This window comes from Quercus robur, chromosome 11, assembly GCF_932294415.1.
Source record: "Quercus robur chromosome 11, dhQueRobu3.1, whole genome shotgun sequence".
Lineage (NCBI taxonomy): Eukaryota > Viridiplantae > Streptophyta > Magnoliopsida > Fagales > Fagaceae > Quercus > Quercus robur.
In genome coordinates, this window is record NC_065544.1 from 45,180,556 (window position 1) to 45,204,593 (window position 24,038).

The 24,038-nt window shown below is 36.1% G+C and overlaps 3 protein-coding genes and 1 non-coding gene across 4 annotated transcripts; 2 read left to right on the forward strand and 2 right to left on the reverse strand.

Moving 5' to 3' along the window:
- Nucleotides 1–5,782: 5,782 nt before the first annotated feature.
- LOC126706428 (uncharacterized) lies at nt 5,783–8,450 on the forward strand. The gene is made up of 4 exons (XM_050405876.1): nt 5,783–5,946; nt 7,485–7,600; nt 7,694–7,818; nt 7,937–8,450. The coding sequence occupies exons 2-4, from the start codon at nt 7,519–7,521 to the stop codon at nt 8,168–8,170; spliced, it is 441 nt and encodes a 146-aa protein (XP_050261833.1). The 5' UTR covers nt 5,783–5,946; nt 7,485–7,518; the 3' UTR covers nt 8,171–8,450.
- Nucleotides 8,451–9,171: 721 nt separating this feature from the next.
- On the reverse strand, nt 9,172–14,093 carry LOC126705958 (transcription termination factor MTERF2, chloroplastic). The gene is made up of 6 exons (XM_050405198.1): nt 13,427–14,093; nt 12,155–12,563; nt 11,717–11,932; nt 11,316–11,423; nt 10,663–10,937; nt 9,172–10,323 (listed from the first exon to the last, which is right to left on the reverse strand). Exons 1-6 carry the CDS (start codon nt 14,050–14,052, stop codon nt 10,047–10,049), a joined length of 1,911 nt encoding a protein of 636 aa, XP_050261155.1. The 5' UTR covers nt 14,053–14,093; the 3' UTR covers nt 9,172–10,046.
- Nucleotides 14,094–16,190: 2,097 nt separating this feature from the next.
- Nucleotides 16,191–16,262, forward strand: TRNAQ-CUG (transfer RNA glutamine (anticodon CUG)). Its single transcript has one exon. It is a non-coding gene; the product is annotated as a tRNA-Gln (tRNA).
- A 419-nt stretch (nt 16,263–16,681) lies between these two features.
- LOC126705496 (probable LRR receptor-like serine/threonine-protein kinase At2g16250) lies at nt 16,682–23,066 on the reverse strand. Its single transcript, XM_050404547.1, has 4 exons — nt 20,670–23,066; nt 19,107–19,235; nt 18,595–18,617; nt 16,682–17,834 (listed from the first exon to the last, which is right to left on the reverse strand). Exons 1-4 carry the CDS (start codon nt 22,622–22,624, stop codon nt 17,224–17,226), a joined length of 2,718 nt encoding a protein of 905 aa, XP_050260504.1. The 5' UTR covers nt 22,625–23,066; the 3' UTR covers nt 16,682–17,223.
- Nucleotides 23,067–24,038: the final 972 nt, after the last annotated feature.

Consider the following 24,038-nt stretch of genomic DNA (forward strand, 5'->3'; position numbering starts at 1 on the left):
GTACATGGATATAATGCGCATAGGTATTCAAATATGGAATCCAAAATGTTCAAACCAAAAACAGTGTAAATTTTGATTAAAAAAAAAAACTATATGTTGTTCTTTAAAGCACTTAACTAAACATCTAGAGTCAAACTTCTATAAGTGGAAGTCAAACTTCCTATTATTATACACATGAACGTCTAGATGCTAAACCCACCCCAAAAGTAGAAACTTCAAAATGAATCCTTCTCTCTTTAAGACATGTTGCTTGGAGGTAAGGGATTGAGGCACAGCCATCAATAGCTCCAACAGTGTACTTAACCAAACTATTCCCAACTTCAAACACTTGCCACTAATCTTCAAATAACTAAATAATGTTCCACTAAATGGAGCAAAGGTGGTGAATGGAGGTTTTTTTTTTTTTTTTTTTTAATGAGATAAAAGATAGATATTTTATTGAAGTAGAGCAAGTATAACAAGAGTGGTGAATGGAGTTTTTTTTTTCTTTTTTTTTTCTTTTTTTGAGATAAAAGATAGATATTTTATTGAAGTAGAGTAAGTATAACAAGAGTACCACTGGGAACAAACTCCTAGAACAGGAAATAATATCATTTAGCTGAACAAACCAACAAAACAAAACAACGAATACAATATCAACAGCTACAGAAAAACAATGCAGTTCAACCAACTCGAAGAGAGCTAGTTTCCATTCTGTAATGCACAGTCTCTGATACTCTTCTAATATGCCAATAGCCCCTTCTAGGATGATTTTTGGATGCTGTTGGATTCTGTCAAAGTAGAATTCATTCCTTGCGTTCCATATTGCCCAAAACACCATTGCCCAGCTTCTAACTCCAGCTGTGGAAGCTTCTCAACAAGCAAATTGAAAAAATTGAAGAATTCACGAGCCTCATTTGAACACTTCTCATCAAGTTTACCCACTTTACCCCAACACATAGCCTACACGTTTCTGGCAAAAGGACATTCCCATAGGAGGTGTCCTACAGATTCTGATAACTGCCAACAGAATTCACAATGAGGTTCAACTGATACCTTTCGCCGAGAAAGATTCTCCCTGGTAGGCAGTATATTGGAACAAGCACGCCATAAGAAAGTTCTAACCTTTGGTGGGACATTCGAAGTCCATATTTTTTTTTCCAGTGATGCCAATCTTGCCCAGCAGTTGAGTGCTCAATTCTAGATCGTTCCTTCATCCTCAACACCACCCGATATGCTGATTTCACAATGAAGACATTATTAGTATTTTCAATCCAATTCAAGGTGTCATGTGTTGTGTTGGGGAAAAATCCTAAATCCCCTCTATGTCAAGCAATAGCAATATTATGAAAACAAAAAAAAAAAAAAAAAATTCCAGCAAGCACCACATAAACACATCCCCAAAAGAATACCAAATCTTATGTGGAAAACCTCCATTGTAGAGGAAAAAACCATGGGCCAGGGCATAGCCATATGTAAGGGTGGGGGGCCCATGGCCCCCCCAAAATTTTGAAATTTTATATATATATATATATATATATATATATAATTATTTTAATGCTTTCAAAATTTAGTCTACAAAAATAAGAGTTGGCCCCCCCAAATATTTGATTTAGTCTAATGATACTCTTAAAAAAAATTAGTCTAATAATTATAAAGACATAACATTATTTTTCACAATTCTATTTTTTATTGTAAAATATGCTCTTATATCTATTAAATATTTGATAAAATTTGGCACTAAACATATTTGAATCTATATCTTTTTCAACCAATTATGTGGCAATTAACAAGTCATTGACTCATTAAAAAAATAATGGCACTAAAACTACACATGGAATATCTCTTTAGTTACTACATAATGGGTTAGAGTAAGATAGCTTCAAATATGTTTGAAAACTAACTTATTCCTCCAAGTTTTGGATCATTCATGTTTTTAAAAATTTCATTAGTTCAATTGAAAGATTTTTTACTTACTTTAGTATACAATTTGATAATTTGTATCAAAAATGAAATTTTTTAAGAATTTCACTCTAAAATTAGTAAAAATGAATTTTATTTTATGAAAGATCGCCACCAAACATAATTTTGATTGAAATTACTAAACTCTTTTTGTTGTTGTTTGGTGTGTGTGTATATATATAACTTATCAAATAAAAAAGTGTGTGTATATAATAAAAAACCGTGTATATGTGCATGTGGAGGTTGTCTTAATAAATATATTAGAGTTGCAATTTGGCCCCCCCAAACAAAAATTCTTGGCTCTGCCCCTGCATAGGGTAGCTCCAAAAAATATCCACTATGAAATAGAAATTACAACTTTCAAGTTTGTGTTAGACTTGAGTCCACAATAAATTGAATATACAACAAATAAATCTCAATAAGTAAATATAATCTCACCACAAAGCCAGTAGCAAAATCTTCCTTTGAACACTCCAACTCTCCATGATTGTAGCACTCAAAAACTCCAAGAGAACTCCACCAATTTATCTTTCTTTTGTATAACTTGAGCACAGAAAAAATGTCTCCTCGTTTCTTTTTCCCTCTCTCACACTCTCACTGTGTTTCTCTCTATCTTTTCGTTTGGACTGCACCTCAAATGGCTGAATATCTCTTTGTGTTTCTTGCTCACTCTGTGGAACTCACACGATATTTCAACTCTCTCTCTCTCTCTCTCTCTCTCTCTCTCTCTCTCTCTCTCTCTCTCTCTCTCTCTCTCTCTCTCTCTCTCTCTCTCTCTCTCTCTCTCTCTCTCAGTGTGTTTCTTCTTCTTTTTCTTTTTCTTCAACGTGTCCAACACGTCTTGCATCACTTCTCATTAAGAGAAGTTAGACCTCTCCCAAGCTTTGGACATTTCTCAATTAGAAAGCTTGCTTTGAAGACTTTTGGAACAAGCTCATAAATGAGCTTTGACCAAGCATGTGGGCCGGACCCACACGGTGCTTTGCACCCAACACCATGCTTTAAAGTTCTTAATAGAGGTATTGTGAGTATTTCCATCCGAGTTTTGTGAGCAAAAAAGTCAAAGAATTTTTCCCTATCCCACTGCATAGTCAATCAAATCCCTGACATACATAATAGGTCGAGTATCCGCAAGAAAGATTGGCTTATGGAACAGCCATTTTTGGGTTGATACTTCAATTGCTCTCCCATCTCCTACCCTCTACCGTGAGCCTTCTTTAATGATATCCATTGCTGCCAATAAACTCCACCACACAAATGGAGAATTATTACCAAGTTCTGCATCCATAAATGAACACATAGGGAAATACTTGGACTTGTATAGTCTGTAGAACAGTGAGTGGGTGTTGTGAATTAAACGCCATGCTTGTTTAGCTAATAACGCTAAATTGAACGCTTGGATATCACAAAAATCCATACCACCATTTTTCTTTGGAGTACATAACTTCTTCCCGTTAATCCAATGGATTTTCCTCTCATCTTTTGTTTTCCCCCACTGTTAAATATTAGCATAGAGATGTGTTATATCATGTTGTGTATGCTAGAGTAGATGCGGAAGAGGAAGCATAGAGGAGGAACACTGAGAACACGAGAGTTACGTGGTTCAGCCTTACGGCCTACATCCACGGAGGAATCCCTTAAGGGCTACATCTTTATTGTATGAGAGTGTAGTACAATAACCTCCTGTGTTACAATGAACCCTAACATGAGTATATATAGGTGACTAAACCCTAGACTAATAGACTTCTAGTACAAGTAGGAGACTTGACTTGCACACAAAGTAGAATTAGGGTTGGGCCTATTACATTGGGCTAATATGAATAATATATATCTCTAACACCCACCAATATTTTGCTAGAGTAGAATTCATTGTGTCACATAAAACTCTAGGAATTTTAAAAATACCCATAGAGTAGGTAGGTATGGCCTGAGCTACCGTTTTTACTAGAATTTCCCTTCCTACCTTTGAGATGAATTTTTCTTTCCACCCCATAACTCTTTTGGTAATTTTTTCCTACAAGTCTCTAAATGTATTCATCTTTGATTTACCCCCAACCATAGGAAGTCCAAGGTATTTTTCACAATCCTCCATAATTCTTCCTCCTATCAAATTCTGAACTGCTCCCTTAACTTCTAGTGTAGTATTCTTGCTGAAGAAAATCAAAGTCTTCAATCTATTAATTGTTGACCTAAAGCCCTTTCATAGCAATTCAGCAAATCAAGAAGGTACTGGCATTCTTCCATTGTAGCCTGGCAAAATATGAAGCTATCATCTGCAAATAGAAGATGAGAGATATTTACCCCATTACTACAACATTGTTTAAGTAACGTTATTTGTATTTTTTTGGAAATATGTGTGGGTGAAAATGTGTATGAAAATACATGTAATGTAATTTAAAAACTGAAAAGTGTTGTTTAAACTACCATACCAAACAGCCCTCAGCTACTGCCTTTCGAATTAGAGAGGATAAACCCTCTACCTGCATGTTCACCACAATTGTGCACCAACTAGACTGAGGAAAATGGAATGGGTAGATGCCTTGAAATTCTCATTGTCATTGGTACAAAGGAATCTCTTGAGTCTAGGTCTAGAACCTTATGGTCTGCTTGGATTTATGGAAGTAAAGTACAGTTAACTGGAAATTAGCCAACTCTATCTTTCGATTGTAGTTCGAGGAGTAACTACAAGGTGATTCCTCGAACTACAAGGTGATTGCGATGTCCACAAAAACCAATCACAAATTCCTCATTTGGCCTCCATATTTCCTCTATTGTATGGAGCTTCTTCTTCTTCTTCTTCTCCCTCTCTTCTCTTTTGAAGAATGTAATAAGGGCTAAATAGTTTAAGGAAAAATTATAGAGTGATTAGGTGAATAACGTCACTTTTTTGTAATGGTCCATCATTCCACTAAAACTAAAGGACTTCATTACTGAGCATTCTAAACGTGTTGGTCATTCTATAAGTACAAGTTCTTGTGGGATGAGGGGCAAATGTCAAGTTTCAAATGTCTAGGAGAGAGTTTTACATACATACACTTATATTAAGTTATAGTAGAATTGGTTCTCAAAAAAAAAAAAAAAAAAAAAAGTTATAGTAGAATTTATCAGCAGAGTTTAAAAAAAAAAAAAAAAAAACATTAAAAAAACTCCCATCTAATTAAAATTATTGAATCACTTTAGGATTAATCTCCGCTGTTTCCTATAGTGGTCTTGGTGCATAAAGAATCGGATTGGGCTATAATTGTAAAACTAAAAGGCCCAAAGTATATATATTCATCAATCAATGGGCTCTTAATTAACCCAAAGAAAACACACAATGTGCTCTATGTTCTGCCATTAATTGGGCCTATGGGTTCATTCCAACATATATACTTTTTTTTTTTTTTTTTTTGAGGGTCGGCATATATACTAATCACGCCCTAATGCGTCTGGATGCTCTTTTTTTTTTTTTTTTTTTGGGTAAATTACCTACTCCTTTTTTTTGGATAAGAATTACATAGTCCTAAGTCCTAAACTTTGTTGAGAATATCTTGTTTATTTGGTATTAAAAATAAAATTCCGATACTGTACACCTTGTGTTCTAACCTTTAATTGTGTTTAGTCACCGTTTGTGCTGTGTCAAAAAAAAAAAAAAAATTTAATGGAAAGTGCTGTGTCAATTTAAATAGAAAAAGAAAAATGGTTGACATATCAAATAATTGAATTAGAAATCTGAAAATCAATCTCTATCTACACTAAAATTTGATGATAAAGAGCTATCATCAAGACAAGTCGGAACTCTCTTTAAAATAAAAAAAATAAAAGACTAATTGAATTTTTATCCAAAAAAAAAGGACTAATTGAAAAAACCATTTTTTATGCCACATCACTCTTCCTCACTGTGCATCTCAGACTCGGACCTCTGTAACGCTTACTCGTCACTCAATAACTCCAAACCCACAAAGCCTTTCTTCACGTCTTGGTCAAGAACGAAGCTTGCAGACGGCGGCGAGAACGGCTGTTCCGGTGAGTATTCTGTCTCTCCCTCTCTCTCTCTCTCTCTCGGCTGAGTTTTGTTAGGTTTAGGGATTTGGTGAGTTTGGGTTTTGGGGGCTTTGAAAAATGGGATTTTCATTTGGGTTTTGGGTGTCTTTCAAATTGTGAAAATTCCTTGCTAGTAACTAAATCTAAATCCTTGCTTATTTAACTTTATCCTGTATATTTCTCTTGAATTTTCACTCTCTGTTTTTTTCGATTTCTCTCTTTCAAATTGCTTAGAAATGAATTGGGTATTGGAAAATTTGTGTGCTTGCTGTGTTTTTTTGCTTGTTTTTTCGGTTCTTGTGGGAGTTAAAGGGTTTTGTTATTAATATGGCTGCTGTGATTTACAAATTTTATTAGCTAGGATAAGATAGGATTCAGAACTAGGAAATTTTGCATATAGATAGGGGTGCCCTTATTGATGAAAAGATGAGGAGAGCCGTGTGAGATTGTTTGGTCATGTATAGACGAGAGTGGTTAATGCACAGCTAGGAATCACGGACACTTCATTTAGGAGGCCGCGTCATAATCATATATGCCGTTTCATGTTTTAATTTTTCAAAAATTGCTCTAATCAAAAATAATATTAGTAGAAATAGTAAAAAGTGTCATTTCAATGGATAAGGTAAAAATGAGTGACTCTAGATAGAATAAAATGGATGAAAAGAATATGTGGCTAACCCTAATCAGTCTAATGAGTATTGTTATAGCTGACCTTAAATTTTTTTGGACTAAGGTTTAGTTGTTGTTGTTGTTGTTGCTACTGTTATTGCTTCATTTTCAATTGTGGTGATTTTTTAGGAATGTAGGCATATTCATTATGCATGTTTGTATTCCAAGTTTTTAATTGTGCGCAGTTTGAAAATAATATATACTTTTCTGCTGTGTTTCTGAATTTTGACCTCTTGAACTAAATTAGTATTGATTAGCCAATGTGAGATTTGTAATCTGCAGTTTCAGATTTTCAACTTTGCCTTTTTGTTAACCTTATTGGTGTTTCCTGATGACTTGGTTACTCTGTTGGCTTTGTATGTTTCATTTGCTGGGTTTCTTTTTTTCTTTTTTTTTCCTTTGTTCTTGTGTCCATATAATTTAAAACTGAATTTAGTACAAATATTAGATGGTTTAGGTAAAAATTCTGTTGGTGGCTCTATAAGGGAATCATCCAATGCTATTAAAAGAGAATTGGATGTCAAATTATAGAATAGAAGGGATTGGTTCTGACTTCTGATTCACTGTATTTGCTGTCTAATTGAATGCTGTATGAGTAATTGAAGGAGGTTATATAGAGAAGTATAAAAATTCAGGAAGAAAAATAACAAGAAGAAAGTAAAATTTTAAAAATTGGCTGGTGATGAAAGGTCATTGAGCTCAGAGAAGATTTGAATGCTGACTATTAATGATTGGGTATTTTGTGAGTCAGGACATGACCATTTCTTATGCATGAACCAACTTTTCCTGATCCCCAATGCTCCATCTTTTACTGTTCAATAATGGTAAGTTTTGTGGTCATTTTGTTTCAGGTTTTGGGCTCCATTTCATTCTGAAATCAACAGCATGAATTTTGCAGCTTCTTTATGCAGAAGACTAAGTGTTAGGGATCTGGTTTCCAATGTTCCTGTTTACAACAGTGCTAGTGGTACAACTTCACATTACTTTGCCAATTAGAGTACTCGTTTAATGAATATGTTATGAGTTTTGGTTCTAATGCTTTATGTTATTCTGAATGTAGAGGTTTCTGGAGATGGATTAAGTTTGATGTTTAGGCGTTGGGCTACCAAAAAGAGTGCAGGATCTACAAAGAATGGACGGGATTCAAAACCTAAGAATCTTGGGGTGAAAAAATTTGGTGGAGAGGTAACTGACTGATGCTTTGGGTAAAGTTATGACTGAGAAATATTAATAACAATAAGAAAGAAGAATACTCAATCATCTTTTCTCTTTACTTACAATGGGATTCTTCTGTTCATTGTAGAGAGTAATACCTGGCAATATCATTGTACGCCAGCGTGGCACCCGTTTCCATCCAGGAGACTATGTTGGAATAGGGAAGGATCACACCCTTTATGCTCTGAAAGAAGGCTGTGTCAAGTTTGAACGAAACAAGCTCACTGGACGCAAATGGGTACATGTTGAGCCCAAGGATGGTCATGTGCTTCATCCTGTGTATGCAGAAGCTGGGGCTCCGAACCTACAGACAGCTGCTTAATTCTCATATTGTCCACACTATATGTTGAAATTTGCAACTCTTATGTCCCGAGTCCATAAATTTTAAGCGGCACTTGAAATCTTGTAGTTGTAGTTATTGTTGGTACTGGTAAATGTTTCGTTCTTGCTTTCATTTGTCTTTTGGTGCAATTTAGTGCAACAATTAATCTGACTCAAAATTCAAAATTTCATCTCTTTAAAATTAGATGTCATTTGTATTAAAGATACACGAGTTTCTAGTTGGTAATAAAATGCCTTCTCTAGTTTTGTTTTTGGTATTACATACCAAATTACCTTTTCTTTTCCGTTTTTGACATTTTTGTTCCCCTAAATGTAACATTTGGGAATTTAAAGGGGAGCCACACAAAATGTGAAGATTATAATGCAGTAGTGAAGATAAGTGTATTGAGCTTGGTACCCTTTCCATGTGGGTTGTGCTTAGGATTTAATGTAATCTTTATTTGTGATACCCAGGCTAATTATGAAGCGAATGATTCTGTCTGTGATGCTAGGTTTGGATTCTGTTCAAGTATCTGGCCTTCTTTTTCTTTCTTTTATAAATTTATTTATTTTGGGTATAAAGCCTCAAGAATTTTTGTCAAAGTGGACTTGTATTATAAGCAGCGATTGCATAAACCACTGGGTTTTCAGTTATCATCAATAATTGGATGGTTCCAATGGGTAGTGAGAAACTTCTAGTTTTCAAATAATTACTTGTCTCTCATCTTAGTGTGTTAGAGAATTAAAACCATTATCATGTTTTCTTTACCCTCCCTCTGCAACTTGGTATTCACTAATGCCAAAAAAAAAAAAAATTTAAGTGTGACGAATAAAGGTAAAGAGAACAAAGACGAATAATGAATTGCTTTAGGTTTGCTCCTTTCTGATGGGTCTCAGCCAGAAGGATATTTGGCCAAAAAATTTAATGTGGAGTAATCAATATTGCCTCCATTGTTAATGAAAAGTATGTTCAGCTACATTGACATGAATCAGCTTCTGCCATACCTTTGAACACATGACTTGATCCTTATTACAAGTATTCAAGCTACAAATCTACAAAGAAGTCCATGTAGTACATTACAACCATTGCATTGAATACCATAAAACATAGGGAAGAACTACAATATTGCTGCTACTGTTTCTGATTCCTTTAGACAAATAAAAGATGAGAAATGCTAATGAATATCCTTAGGGCATTGATTAACAATCCATTTAAAGAAAGTTTTTATAAAGAAAATAAATAAAAAAATATAAAAGAACAATTAATGTTTTGTCAACTTTTTTTATTTTCTATAAAACTGGTATAAAAACTTTCTTAAAATTGATTGTTAACCAATAGCATGACCCATAAAAGATTACAAAGAGAATGTTGAAGGGATACATTCAAAAAAGCGTAACCTGGCATAAGTTCTAATCCATAGGATAATCATTTTCGGTTCAGAGGAGTAGAGAGTACTGATCTCTGAAAGGATGTTTCATTGTTTCCCTCTGCAAGATGCTTGTTTTAGTTTCCAAAATGCATATTGATATGATTTCAAAAGAAATGCTTGTCTTTCCCTCAAACATGTCCTCTTTTTGATCCAAAAAACACATCATTTCCCTTCTGGAGAGGGATGTCTTTCCATTTATGAAATGCTTGTCGTCTCTCTTCCTGAGAAAACCAACCATTAAAATTCCATAATGCATCTTGTTTTCGGAAGCCATGCCATTTTTTTTTCCTCGGATGTACGTCGTTCTGCATTGCTCAAACACATCTCGACCTCGAGGGAAAGTTTGGCGTTCCCAATTTCTATATCCCAAGATGTTTTGACCTCAAAACTCTAATTTGTAGAGTGCTAGCAGAATACCCCTTAAGACAGATTGAAATTTGGAAACTACTATATTGACTCACTTTCAGAAAGCTTCGTACTCTCGACAGGGTCATCAGTTGCCCGCGAATCAGACAGATCCTCTTCCAAAAGACCAGTTTCAGAGAGAGTGTCTACCAAAAGACCAGCTTCAAATCTTTGACGCCGTTTTACTATAGCCTCGACCTTTTTGTCAAACTCTTCATCAGTGCAAGCCAGCATGTAGCGCAGCTTTAAATTGATCTGCTTCTCAACCAAAATCTTATGCCTTGGTATTATTCGGTCATCAAGAGAATAGCTGAAAAACCTGCAGCAATTTCATTATGGACAGTATCAACAATTTCATTATCAACAGTATCAACAGCAAAAACATAAAGAACAAGAGGATAAAGGTGATTAAGGAAAAAAAAAGAAGCAAATAACCAGACCCCAACTCTCATTGTGTAAATCAAAAGCACGAACTACCAGTAAAATAAGTAAACTGAAAATGACAGTTGCTATTTTTCTGCACCTTGCCTTCACTTAATCATGACTAGCCATTTTATTATGACTAGGATTGATCATCCAACTAATTTTGGAAAAAACAGAATGAAGAAACATGAGCAGATAGGACTCAATGGCAATACAGCACTCTGATGCAGCTCACCTTGGAAACTCAATCAGATCTTCAAGAGGCCGGACCATAGTTCTCCGCAAGTAACGATACTTTGGACGGAGGACATCTACATTATATCGGAGGAGCATGGGAAAATCGGCAATCATCCCACCCAATTGTCGATAACGTATGCCAAGTGACATAAAATATGTCACACTAACCTCAAGCTTTTTCGATATGCTACATCCTAAGAGCTCTGGTCCCAAAGCTATAACCTTCCCAATATCCTTCTCATTCACTCCAGCTCTGGTCATCAAGAATATGACCTGTATTATAATCCAATTTCAGTATGTCACTACAGGTCAGTACTAGATGTTATTCAGCTGGATAATAAAAAAATGTACCTAAATATTAGCTTTTCATTATGCTGGATCCTTTTTTTTTTTTTTTTGATAAATATTATGTTGGACCAATAAACAGCAGAAACAAATATAACCAACTAGCATTTTCATACAAGCATTACTTATCCAAAGTTAAAAGAGGTCCCCCATCTTGACTGTTTTGCCAGTTAGAAACACCTGACAACATATTATAAATAATTGTCTTTGATGTGTGTGAAGGGGGACCACTAAGGAAATGACAAACAGATAAACATGCAATGAAGGAGCCTGCGCTGAGGGGGAGGAGATAAGAAAGGGACAAACCACTGGCCGGATCTTCTTGTAGAGGCAGCATGTTAGTAATGAAGGAAATTTTACAAGCATGTTGCCAATGGCATCATCTCGAATGCCAATGTCCTGAAGAAACCGTACCTTCACATGAAAGAAAAAATCAATTAAGTATTGTTATCACAAGGCATAATACCAAAAATGGCATATAGTTTGATACAACATACATCTGATTCATGTTCAAATAATTCAATATACATGTATTTCAAGAATCATTATGGCAAATTGATACTGGGGGAGAGAACTTGATGACTGAGACCAAAATTAGTCCAAGGAAATCTAAACAAAAGAATTCAACTAGTTTGTATAATCTCGGTAAAATTATTGCATTTAGAACAAGGTCCAAGCACATTACAGTATAACTAACAAGGGCATACCTTTGGCACAATGGTCGTCTCCAAATCAATACAGAAAACTATTGGTTTACTCATAAGTATTCTCTTCATACCATCTCGGGAAATCCCATGGTAGTACAGATACTTAACAAGAGGTTTCAATTTCTCCTCAATGCTACAGCCCATCAGTTGTGGCTTAAACGCTATTAATTTGCCAACCTCCTCAGTACCAATGCCAAATTCCTTTAAATAACTAACCTGGATAAACACAAGCAGCGTATCTGTTAATGTATATACAAATTGGCTATTGATTAAAAATACATCATACTGAAGCAAGACCTATGCACACAATTAGTAATTTCTTAAATTACTTATGTTCCATGTTTCAATTGTTTTTAATGCTAGAATTGTCCACAACCAAAAAAGGATGCAACAAGACTCCAAAATTATGAAAGAGCAAGGCAAAAGGGGCTCAAATACCTTTTCATTCATCTCTTCTAAAGTGAAGTAGCCAAGTACCCTTGGATAATCAAAGACCATTGTTCCAAAATCCTTCTCATTCATACCCATATCCAAGAAGAACCCCACACGGGCCCTCACTTCTTCCATGTTGTAAGACAACAACTGCGGACACCGGCCCACAACATAACCCATCCAATCCATCCTAACTCCATTGCTCTCCAAGTAATTAACGATTTCATCCAATTCTTCATTGCTCCGGTCCAAAATATTCCCTCCAGATTTTGTGAGCGCAACCCCAAGAAATTCTCCCTTTACATGAATCGACTTCAACCACTCAATTACCCGTCTTATTGACTCAATTTTTCCCCTGGACATGCAAATCAGCTTCCCAATTTTGGGATATGACACTGAATTATGCTTCAACCACCTATCCACAATTCAGGAACCACAGTTAACATAATAATGAGCCCTTTATCCCCATCTTTTCACTTTGAATTAAAGGTTACTAATCACCAAACTTTAAATCAAAACAAATAAAACAACTTGGTATCAAATTTGATAGGCCACTGATTCTCCCAAAAGTTTAAACTATTAGAAAACAGTAAATTTAATCATTTAACCATCCCCTCACAAGTCAGTCCAAAATCTCCCTTAGTAAATGGGGTCCAATTCATGGAATTTTTAACATTTTAAATGGGTGGTAGAGTGGAGAGAGTGTTTGGACTTGGAACCACCTACTCAGATACCATGATAAACTAGCAGTTGTTCAAAAGCTTAGCTTAAGACATTAGAAAATGATGAATTTAACCATTATTCTAACCAAATTTAAGCAACTGGGTTTCATTCAAACAAAAGGACTCAGTTACCAAATTTGATAAATTAAATAAATTTACACCAAAACACCACAAATAACAGAACCCAAACTACATTACACAACCAAAACAACAAAAGCAGTGATCAGTGACTAAATTTAGTTACTGTTAACATAATACTAAGAACATAAACTACAATACAAAGAAAAAACAGTGCAATTAACATAACATCAAGCCCTTTAAGCCCATCTTTTTGCTTTGAACTACAATGAACTACTCACCAAACTTCAAATTAAAACAAATATACCAACTTGGTATCAAACTTAAGCAACTGGGTTTCACTCAAAACGAAAAATCCCAGTTTCCAAATTTGATAAATGAAACAAACTTACTCCAAAACTCCACAAATAACAGAACATAAACTACATTACACAACAACAAAAAACAGTGAACAGTGACTAAACTTAGCAAAACTTACCTGATGAGTGGCACAACACGAGAGTCATCAATGACAGTCTTGGCACGAAAATTGAAGGTGGATTCCGAGAAGTCAGGCAAGCGTTTCATAGCGGCGGCCTCGACCATAACATAATCAATGAAATCAGACAACCTGCGAGTCAAATTGGTGGCGTAAGTGATTCCAAACTTGCCTTTTCTTATCATTGATTCCTTGAAAATCTCTGCAGTGACTTTGCGTCGAATCTCGAGAGCTCGCATTATCAAGTCATGGTCTTCTTCGTCTTCTTCGTCACTGTCATTGGTATGGGTTTGGAAGAGGGTTTGTAAGGGAGGAAGAGAGGTGTGGACATCTGGGTCAGAGGGGGATTGGACGTAGATGGAGCCTGGGAATTGAGGAGTGCGTTTGGTGACGAGAGAGAGTTCTAGAAGCTCTACTTTTTCTTTTTCGTCGAGAGGGGCAGGGGCAGGGGCAGGGGCAGCGTGGTCTTGGGGTTGAGGTTGTGGTTGTGGTTGAGAGAGGTGGCGGAGGAGGAGGGAGGTGGATTTGGAATTCTGTGTGCGGCGGAGAGAGGAGGAGATGGTGGTGTTTGGGCGGTGGTGGAGAAGGAGAGAGTGGGAGTGCTGGTGGAGTGGACATGAAAGCATCTCTATTTTTTGGATAAAGAGTGAAGTGGCAGTGTTGGGACTTTTGGGAGGGAGAAATGGATATATATGTATATATATATATATATAATACTTTTATTTAAGGAGCCCCCTATTTGCATTTCTCTTTTTTTTTAGTTCAAAAATGTCTCAACATCTCTATATTTAAGTAGAAACAAAACTAAAAGATAATTCGATAAAAATGCGATACTAACTCCTACTAAAATATCGCCTAAAAAATAGAACCACTAAAAAAAAAAAGCCACATCACAGGCGTGAAACGCATGTAATGAGACAAATATATAATGTCTTTTTAGATAATGGGATTTTTTGGTTCTTTTTTTCTATAAAATATTTTTCTTTTTTTTGAGAATCCAAATCACACGACCAAGTTTTATATCAAGAAAAAATTACAATGTATCTCTCGTTACAAGGGGAGCTATATCATCAGAAATGAACTTAATTCAAACCTACAACTTGCTGCTTGACTTAGAACGTCTAACAAGAAAATGAGCAATCGAGTTGCCTAAACACTTAACATGATTAAATTTAGGGGTGTCCATGTAACCCGTTTACCCGACCAAACCGAGAAACCCGTCCGGACCGACCCGCTCGCCACCCGACCCGACGACTCTGGCGGTCAACTGCAGGTATCAATCCTCCAAACCCGATTCCGGAGGGTCGAGTGGCGGGTTTTCTCCTCTAAAACCGCAGCCACCAGACCCGCCCGACTACCACTTAAAATGAAAGCTTCCTCCGTTCAGATCCGTTGACAATTAGCCATCTTTCACTTAGACCGGCGACGATTTTGCTCAGATCTACTTAGATCCGACAATTTTTGGTTCAGATCCAGCAATATTTTTCAAAACATCGCTCAGATCGATGATGTTTAAGCTCAAAAATCACTTAGATTGGTGACGTTTAAGCTCAGTCGGTGACATGTAAGCTTAGATTGGTAACTTTGGCTTAGATCTAGCGATGTTTAAGCTCAGATTGGTGAGGTTCGCTCTCCTCCAACCAAATCCGACGACGATTCGTTCTCCTCCTCCTGTCACCGCCGTTCGTCAGTTCCAACCGAACCGACTGATTGTTTTTTAGAATCCAATCCAACTCGACCCGTGGTGATCGGCGGTCGGTTGCAGGTCTAATTCTCTCCAACCCAACCTAAGCGGGTCGAGTCCGGGTTTGGCACAAACCCGACCCGGCCCGACCCATGGACACCCCTTAAACTTACAAATCCGAAACTCAGCGGCTAAGACAAGACTATCCTATATAACGTGACTATACTCTGGATGATGCACCTCTCTACCCAGCAGCACCTTGATGATGAGCTCTGCATCCCCTTCAAAAACAACATAAAAAATGCACAGCTCCTGAGTAAACAATAATGCCCTTCTACAAGCAAGAGCTTCCACCATTGCTGCTGATATTGGGAATGGGATACGCTCAGCCAAAGATCCAATCACTCTACCATAGGAGTCATGAATGACAACCCCTAAACTCATGAATTAATATATTTTCAATGAATTGATAATTAAGTATTTGTGCTCAAGCATTGAATTCAATAGATTTGAAAAACTCGTGATATAAATTCAGAAGTTTTCAAATTACATTTATATTCATTGTACTAGCGATTTATGAGGTTTTCAAAACGTTTCATAAGCAAAGAGTAGAATAGTCTATCAAAGGTGGGAGCCTTAGATATCATCCAACCTCCATTCAAAAAAATAAGAGAAAAAGTAAGATTGGTGAAGAAATAATTGACTTTTAAAATTTTAAATGACATAATATTAAATGCACATTTATTTATAAGTAATACATTTCTTACTTTTACATGAGATATATTATTGTAAATTTGTAGTCTTTATATATAACAAACTAATAGAATCCACTCCATGATAAGATTTTGTTCATGAAGCCAAGGTGAGGGGTTTATTTTATTTTAATGTAGGCGATCCTAGATTTTATTCAACTATAAACAATAGAATCCTTGTTATATTCTTCTTCTTTTTTATGGGAAAAAAAAATGATAAATTCTTTTTCAGCATGCATAAGAGGAATTTGGGTCTATAAATGTAGGGCAACATTTAATAGTTTAACTTTAAAGTTATATAGTAAAATATCATTTTTGAGAACAAGAAGGTCCCATGGTCTAGTGGTCAGGACATTGGACTCTGAATCCAGTAACCCGAGTTCAAATCTCGGTGGGACCTAAAATGTAACATTTTTTTTCATACTTTTCCTTTTTGCCTTTTTTTTTATTCTTTTTTTTTTCCCTCCCTTTTGGCTTATTTGACGAATTGCATATGTCAAAAAATCATCATCCCTACTTAAAAATAAATAAAAAATAAATCTATTAAATCAGCGTCTCTAAAACGTAAAAGTTCCATCTTTACTATCAGTGTCAGCATTAAGCCATTAAAGTAGTCCAAGATTGAAAATGCATCAAGCCTTATCTGTTTTTCTCTTATATTTTTTTATTCCCTGTAGGACTAAAAATTTGGATGACACTCTAGCAAAACCAAAAATGCAGAGTGAAACCTTAATTCAAGTTTCATAATCTGCAGCCATTGACTGCCCTCAAACAAAATTATAGTAAAGAATAAGAACACTATTTCGATTAGAATAGGCGTTATGAAACTGAAGATGGGTATAATCTCTCTTTCCTTTTTTTTTTAATCCCTTGGTCCTTTCCTCTTTTTTTTTTTTTTTGTTCCTGAACCAAAATAAGAATATGATTTGAATGAAGCATCCTCAACAATTACAATTTACATTCCACAAGAGGACCAGAAACCAAAAAAAAAAATCAATTACAGCTAAAAATTGTAGCTTGTATCTACCACGATGAACAAGCTGTCAAACAAATAAGAACCATATCCGTCTGTGGCACCCTCCGAACCCCCTCTGAAAATTCTCTGTATCCAGACCCAATCCACAAAATGAATTCACCATCCCGAAGACGATAACTTTCACGAAAATCTCATTATCAGTCTCCCTTCAGGGGGGAATTTAGATATCATGCAAAGACCCCGAGTACAAAAACAGCTTGAAATCACAATTAGCTCCAAAACAAGAAGGGCGGGCACTGCATGGCACCAAAGAAACAGGCACTCAAATGGGAAGCCTGCTGTATTATTGACAAAGAATCAAAGAAGTCTCAAACTCTGTGCTGTGCTAGTCCTGATTTGATCTCACTATATCTTGAACATCAGATGGTTCCGGGACTATCTCCCTGGAATGCCGTCTGCGTGAGGATGAATGCTCCCCATTTTGGCCACTTCCTTGTGAACCTGTGGTTGCGGACTGTTTTAAACTGCTGCCTCCTTCAGCTTTAGATGAAGAGGCTGCTGGAATACCAGAAGCATCAGATGTGCTATGACGCCAGCTACCAAACACACCAGCATTCCAAGACCCTCTAGAAGAAGTGGTTCTAAGCCTTGCAGAGCCAGAATTTTCTTCCCTGACTACCTTTAAAGGATTTTCCAAAGCCCTGAGGATGTATCTCATGAGGGGTCGCCTTGAAGGCTTTGGATTGAGGCAAGACAAGGCAACAATTGCCATGGCCCAAACTTCCTCCAATAGATCCTCATCTATTATTAGAGATGGATCCACAATTTTTGTCACCAGTTCCTTGTCATGCATACTGATGTAAGGTAGCGTATTTTCAAACCATTCCTTAACTTGGGAGTCACTCGAGGCACTGATACCAATTTTACCAGTCACTAGCTCAAGTAACACTTTACCAAAGCAGTACACATCATAGGAACACACTGATGTCAGTGAACCTGGCCATTCATGAAGATGTAGTTTCAGTAATGAAATACAGATTCAGAGATCAATATAAATTATATATTACAAAGCCCTCCAGCACATGTAAGTGATTTTAATCTTTTAACCGTTTCTGTTTTCTTTTTTTCCCCTGTACAGGTCAGGCAAACTATAACATTCTTTAAAAACAAACTTTTAAAGAATCCATAAACTAAGACATTATCTGGTGCTGCTAGAAAATATAAAAAATTAGACTCATCTTGAATCAATTAGGATTCACAATCACAAAATTCAATTCAAAAAATCTGACAACCTCAACCAGTGAAAGACAATCATAGACCGCCAGCCTCTCGACATATTAACCACCAACCACCACTTCATCGTGATACAGGTTTGCCCTCTTTACTGAACATAAGCCCACTGAAAAAACTCATCAGTAAAGGCCATCCAAGTTCTTTACTCTAATGCTATGTCACAGCATGACTACAGATGAACTTAAAGGGGTTTTGAATAACCACAAGCATGGGCTCTTTAGAGACTGACACTAATCTTTTGAGTCAAGGGACAGGATTTATGCTATTCAAGTATAAACTGAAAAGGTTGCTAAACAGCCATATGCAGGAGGAAAGGCTATACAAAGTTAAAAGATATGATGGGCATTAAGAGAAGCAAATGGCTATTTCCACCAATATAGATTAATAAACAAGAAAGAAACATATATGAAACGAAACTGATTTGGAAAATGAATACAAAATTTTACAATTAAATATAACTTACCAGAAGTGCCTTGTTCGGATGACCTGCACAAAATAAAGAAAAATATTATGACAACGTCATACAGGCATCATAAATACATAAGATCTTCATAAAAGTTGAAGACGAGAGGGTAAAACTAAATAAAAACCCCACAGCTACAATAAGTACTAGATAATTTATTTGGAGATTATTATTACATTCAAAAGTACAAGTATCACAACAATGTCTAGACTTGCTCCAGGTTTAGCTTACACCAATTAGTTAGACTATGTATAATATTTATGCCTTCACCTATGTTGCTACAGCAAAATGTAACATTTTCTTTTCATTAGTAAGCATGTCACAGCTTTTTGCAATAAACATTGTACATATTCCATTTCAAAGATCAACTTTTCACCATAGGTGAAGAAAGAAATCTCATTATGTGTGACCAAATATCATAAACGCATTATAAAAGCAGAAGACAACCCTGAAAGAAAGATATAGATTTGGTATCAATTATCAACATATAGAACTATCAAAAGAATACTTACTGTGGCAACCGCAGCAACCTAGTAAATCTGCTTTGATGAGTATCCCCTTCTTGAGCACAGACCTCACTCAAGCTCCCTAGCCTCACTTCAAATTTATCATCAAGAAGTATACTGCTTGCTTGAACATCCCTTCAACAATGAGAAGAAAGCCATGTCACCATATGCACCCACAGGCACAAATTATCCTAACATAGAACTCGTGATAAATTTATCTAATGCACAGTCAAGACATCTAAATGAAGGAAAGAGAGATGCAATGATTCAATGAACTTCTTCACAATCTTTCTCTATCTCTCGAAGTAGTAAGAACGTTAACTCTTTCTCTACCGGTTGATGAAAGGATAGATTTGCAGTAAAACCACACATGAAAAAAATTCATTTAATTGGAAAATATGTATGCTTAAACAATCAAACAAGTATTGTGTTACATTTCCAAATTTTGCTCTATATGAAGTAACTTTCTCAAGGTTTCAACCTCTTTAGCTCAACAATGTATATCTCAAAGAGGAATTATCAAGTACTTCTGTTTTTCTTGACTATTTCAGTTACAGCCAAACATCGTACTTTTTTTTTATAAGTAATAAGTAGTTTCTAGCCAAACATCATACTTAACTCATTAGTTGTCTAAATAACCGAGTATTCAACTTGGTACGGCAAGATTGCAAGATAACAAGAGGCCTGAGTTTGAAAGCTTAGGTGTCTAGCAGAAAAGATATACAGGAACAATGAACAGCTTTATACTTTCCCATCTTATTTGTGTTTGTGTCCTATAATTTCTTAAGAAATTATATTGTTAGAAGGAGAAATTACTTTCCTTTATTTCTTTTTCTTTCAATTCCATATTATAGTTCTCAAAATTGTTTCATAAACTGCCTAAGCAGTAAAGTTGATACTTGCAATATCTGACTTCCTGTCTCAAGAATATTATAGTTACCTCTTACAAGCTCCAAGAGAGTTATGCTATACAAATTTTGATAAATAACTCATTATGTAATTAGAACAATAACTAATAAAATCCACTTATTTCTGTTTAATATATCAATCCATTTTATATGTTTCTATTTCGCAGCCACTCTTGTTTGACCAAGTTTTAACTTCCACTGACACCCATAACAGCATCTTGAGCCATATGATAAGCTATCTTTGTGCAGCAACTATATGACAGTTTAACTTTGTTCAATGTTTCAACAGTATATACTGACTCTAGTGCAAACTACTGTCAACTATTACTCTCAAAGTTTCTTGAAAATACTAATTTCTCAAGAAGTCATAGGCAAGCCATAATACCACCACTTATTTTTTCATGTTAGGTATACATTCATTAATAACATGCCACTTGATTCAGTGCATTAGCAATATTAAAGTATTAGTTACACCTTTCTCAAAAAAAAAAAAAAGTATTAGTTACACAATCAAAGGATGGGAGTGGTCTTAGATTGTGAAGATCCAACACTTCACCAGAAACACTGACTCACATCAATGACAGAAATTTAAAAGAAATTGACCATATGGAGAAACATAAAAGAATAACAGAAGGAAAACATTACAAAAACCACGTCTAACCTGTGCACAAGTGGAGGAGTGCATTCATGATGCAGATAACATAGACCCTCCGCAGCTCCAGTTGCAATTTTCAGTCTTGTAATCCAATCCAATGACTGCAAACTATCTTCCTCTGACTCTGTTTTCCGAAACAAGGAATTTGACAAGTCTCCATTTGGCATATATTTGTAAACCAGGAACTTCTCGTGCTCATTCTCTAGGCAGTATCCCAAAAAGGGGACCAACCTTGTATTTGAAGCCTTACTAAAGAAATCCAATTCCGAAATGTATGTTTCCCTTTTAGTTGTTGTGCGCAAATCAATCCTTTTGATAACCACAGGGACCCCATTCTCCAATAAACCACGGAAAAGATCCCCTGAGTGGCCATATTTGATGAGGTTTGCATCACTAAACTCACCTGTGGCTTGAAGCAGTTGCTGATATGTAAATGCATCTCCTAGACTGGAAAAGTTAATCACAACTCCAGGAGTTGGGGCACCACCCTCTGCAGAAACTGGCCCCACGTCAACCCCCTTTTGATTTGTAGCACCCCTCTTGCGGGTGCATACTAGCAACACTACCAACCCCGCCACCAAAAGCAATAAACCAAGTCCCCCAAAAACTGCAGCTAATATAATTGTCTTTCTATTGCTCTTCCCAGAACTTCCTGCTGCAGGAGGAGGTTGAACGGAATTTGGAAGTCCAAAATTATCAAAAGACAGACCCCTCTCTGCATAGAATGATGAGCATTCAGCTGAAGTCCTTTGACTCGGCACGTTTTGGAGGCAATTTCTGTCAAGAGACACATTACTACCCGCATAGTCTGGAACAGCACCTTCAAAGTAGTTTCCAGAAAGATCAATGACACTGAATCTTCTCAGTATAGCCGTGAGATTTCCATAGAGCATATTTTGAGAAATGTTGAGTACTACGCCAGTGGCATTGACATTCGAGCTAGAATTGGGCAGCATACCAGTGAAATTATTGCCAGAGACGTCAAGTAAACGCAAATTAGACATTGACCACAACACATCAGGGAGAATACCAGTAAAACCACTATGTCTCAGAACTATGGACTCCAACTGCGTCAGATTAGCAAACAAGCTAGCCGGCAACGACCCACCAAGCAAATTGTTCCCAATTATAACGTTCTTTAAACTCCTCAAACCACTCAAATCTTCAGGCACTGATCCAGTCAAATTATTGAAACTGAGATCCAAGTCAACCAAGCTACTAAGGTTCCCTAACTGACGAGGTATCGAAGATGATAAACCATTGCTGGAAAGATTCAAATACTGAAGCTTCACTAAGGCCCCAATGTCAGAGGGAATCGACCCGGATAAGTTATTCACAGACAAATCAAGAACTGATAGATTTCTGAGTGAGGCAAATGAACTGGGAATCGATGAAGTAAACGAATTCCTTGAAAGATCAAGAACCGAAAGGCCTAGCAATTGTCCTAAACTAACAGGAATTTGGCCAGTGAGGTTATTATGAGACAAGTACAGAGTAGTTAAATTGGTCAAATTTCCAAGACTTGAAGGGATTGCACCATTGACAGAACAAGAACTAAGATCAAGCACTTGGAGAGCAGCCATTTGAAACCCGAACCAGTCGGGAATCGGGCCCGGAAGCAAGAAATTGGAAGCATTGAACGATGACAAAAGGGTCAAATTGGCCAAGGCATTGACTGAGAATTGAGGGTTTTGCCTGCCAATTCGGGTTCTTTGAAACCCAGAAATGTTTAGCCCAATGACCCTACCATTCTGGCATGTCACACCATTCCATATAAAGCAAGGATTGGCCTTTCTAGGCCAGTCCTTGCTTCTCAACCCTAAGGACGATCTGAGTTCAAGTAGAGCAACTCTCTCAGCTCCTGAACTCGGTGTCTGTGACTGTTCTAATGTAGACTCCAACACCAACAAAAACAACAACAATAACAACCAAAAAGATACTATGTTTCGCTGATCCACCATGGCTTATGAACACTGACCCAGTAAAGATCCAAACATGCCCATCTTTTCTCTTTCTTTCACATATGTATGTATAACCAGCTGTATAAGTATCTTTGACTATTACAAGAACCAAAATCAGAGATACCCAATACACCAATATGCATTTTTTATCTCTCTCTCTCTCTCTCTCTCTCTCTCAAAAAGAGAGCAACAAAATTTAAAGAGAGAAAAAGAACAAAACAAAACTCTTACCTCAAAGTTTGGTTCTTTGGAAAAAAAAAAGAAAAAAAGAATAACAAACAGAACTGTTTGTGAATGGTGACAAATCTGTATCACTTTCTTCTTCTTTTTTCTTTTCCTTTCCTTTGCTTTCTTGTTTCTCTGTCTCTCTCTCTCTCTCTCTCTCTCTGTCTCTTTCTCTCTTTCTCTCTCCACCTACTTCTATGAATCCTTCAGTTTCTTTCTGTTGACAAAAGGAGAGAGGGAGAGAGCCAGAGAGTTTAGAAATATTAAATTTAAAATAAAATAAAATTTGGGCAAGTTAAAATTTTTACTATTTTTGTTAAACTAAATAAGAATAATAATAATTTTAGAGAGAGAAACTGAAAAATAAATAAATAAATCTTTTAAAGCCTGAACTGTCACACTCTCATTTTGCTGCTGTAGTAAAAAGTTTTTTTTTTCTTTTTTAATTAAAAGGGCGGCTTATTATTGTTAATATTTTTTTAATGACTTTATAAAAGGTAGATTATGATTGTGATATGAGCTTGCAAAAGGTTTTTAAAAAAATGGCACGAGCCAAGGCTGGACCAATGGCTCGGTCGTTGGTCCTAGTCTAAGTGCCTGACACTGAACCAGCAAAGGGTTTGACCTCCAATAATCCAGCTTAGGCCAGCTAAGCTCAAATCCTAAACTAGTACAAAATACCAATCAGCTTATTATATATATATATATATAGTATTGTATCTAACTCTCTCTCTCTCTATAGATAGATGTATAGAATCATATATAATTATTATATATGTGAAGTGTCTAAGATTTGAATGGAAGGTGATTTAATTTAAGAGATATTATAAGACAACAAATTATTCCATAACTTATTTGACACGACTTTAACTTGACAGACTATAAATGATTAATAAACTCATTATTTTTTCTTTAGGAATTATATTTTGTCACGTTACAGTTGTATGGCAAAAAATTGTAAAAAATTTTACGATTTTGACTTTTTCTTAATTTAATTATAAGGTGGTTGAATTTCGTGGTATTTTGTTTTTTTCTCCATTTTGGGTTTATGGAGGAAGTGAAGGAAGTTAGGAATGAATTTATGTCTTTCAACAGTTTAAGAAGGTTACTTAAGAGACCCTTTTAGGGTTTTAGATTTCTAGGCTGGATGGTAATGGAAATCTATGATCCCAATGCTATGAAAGGGATT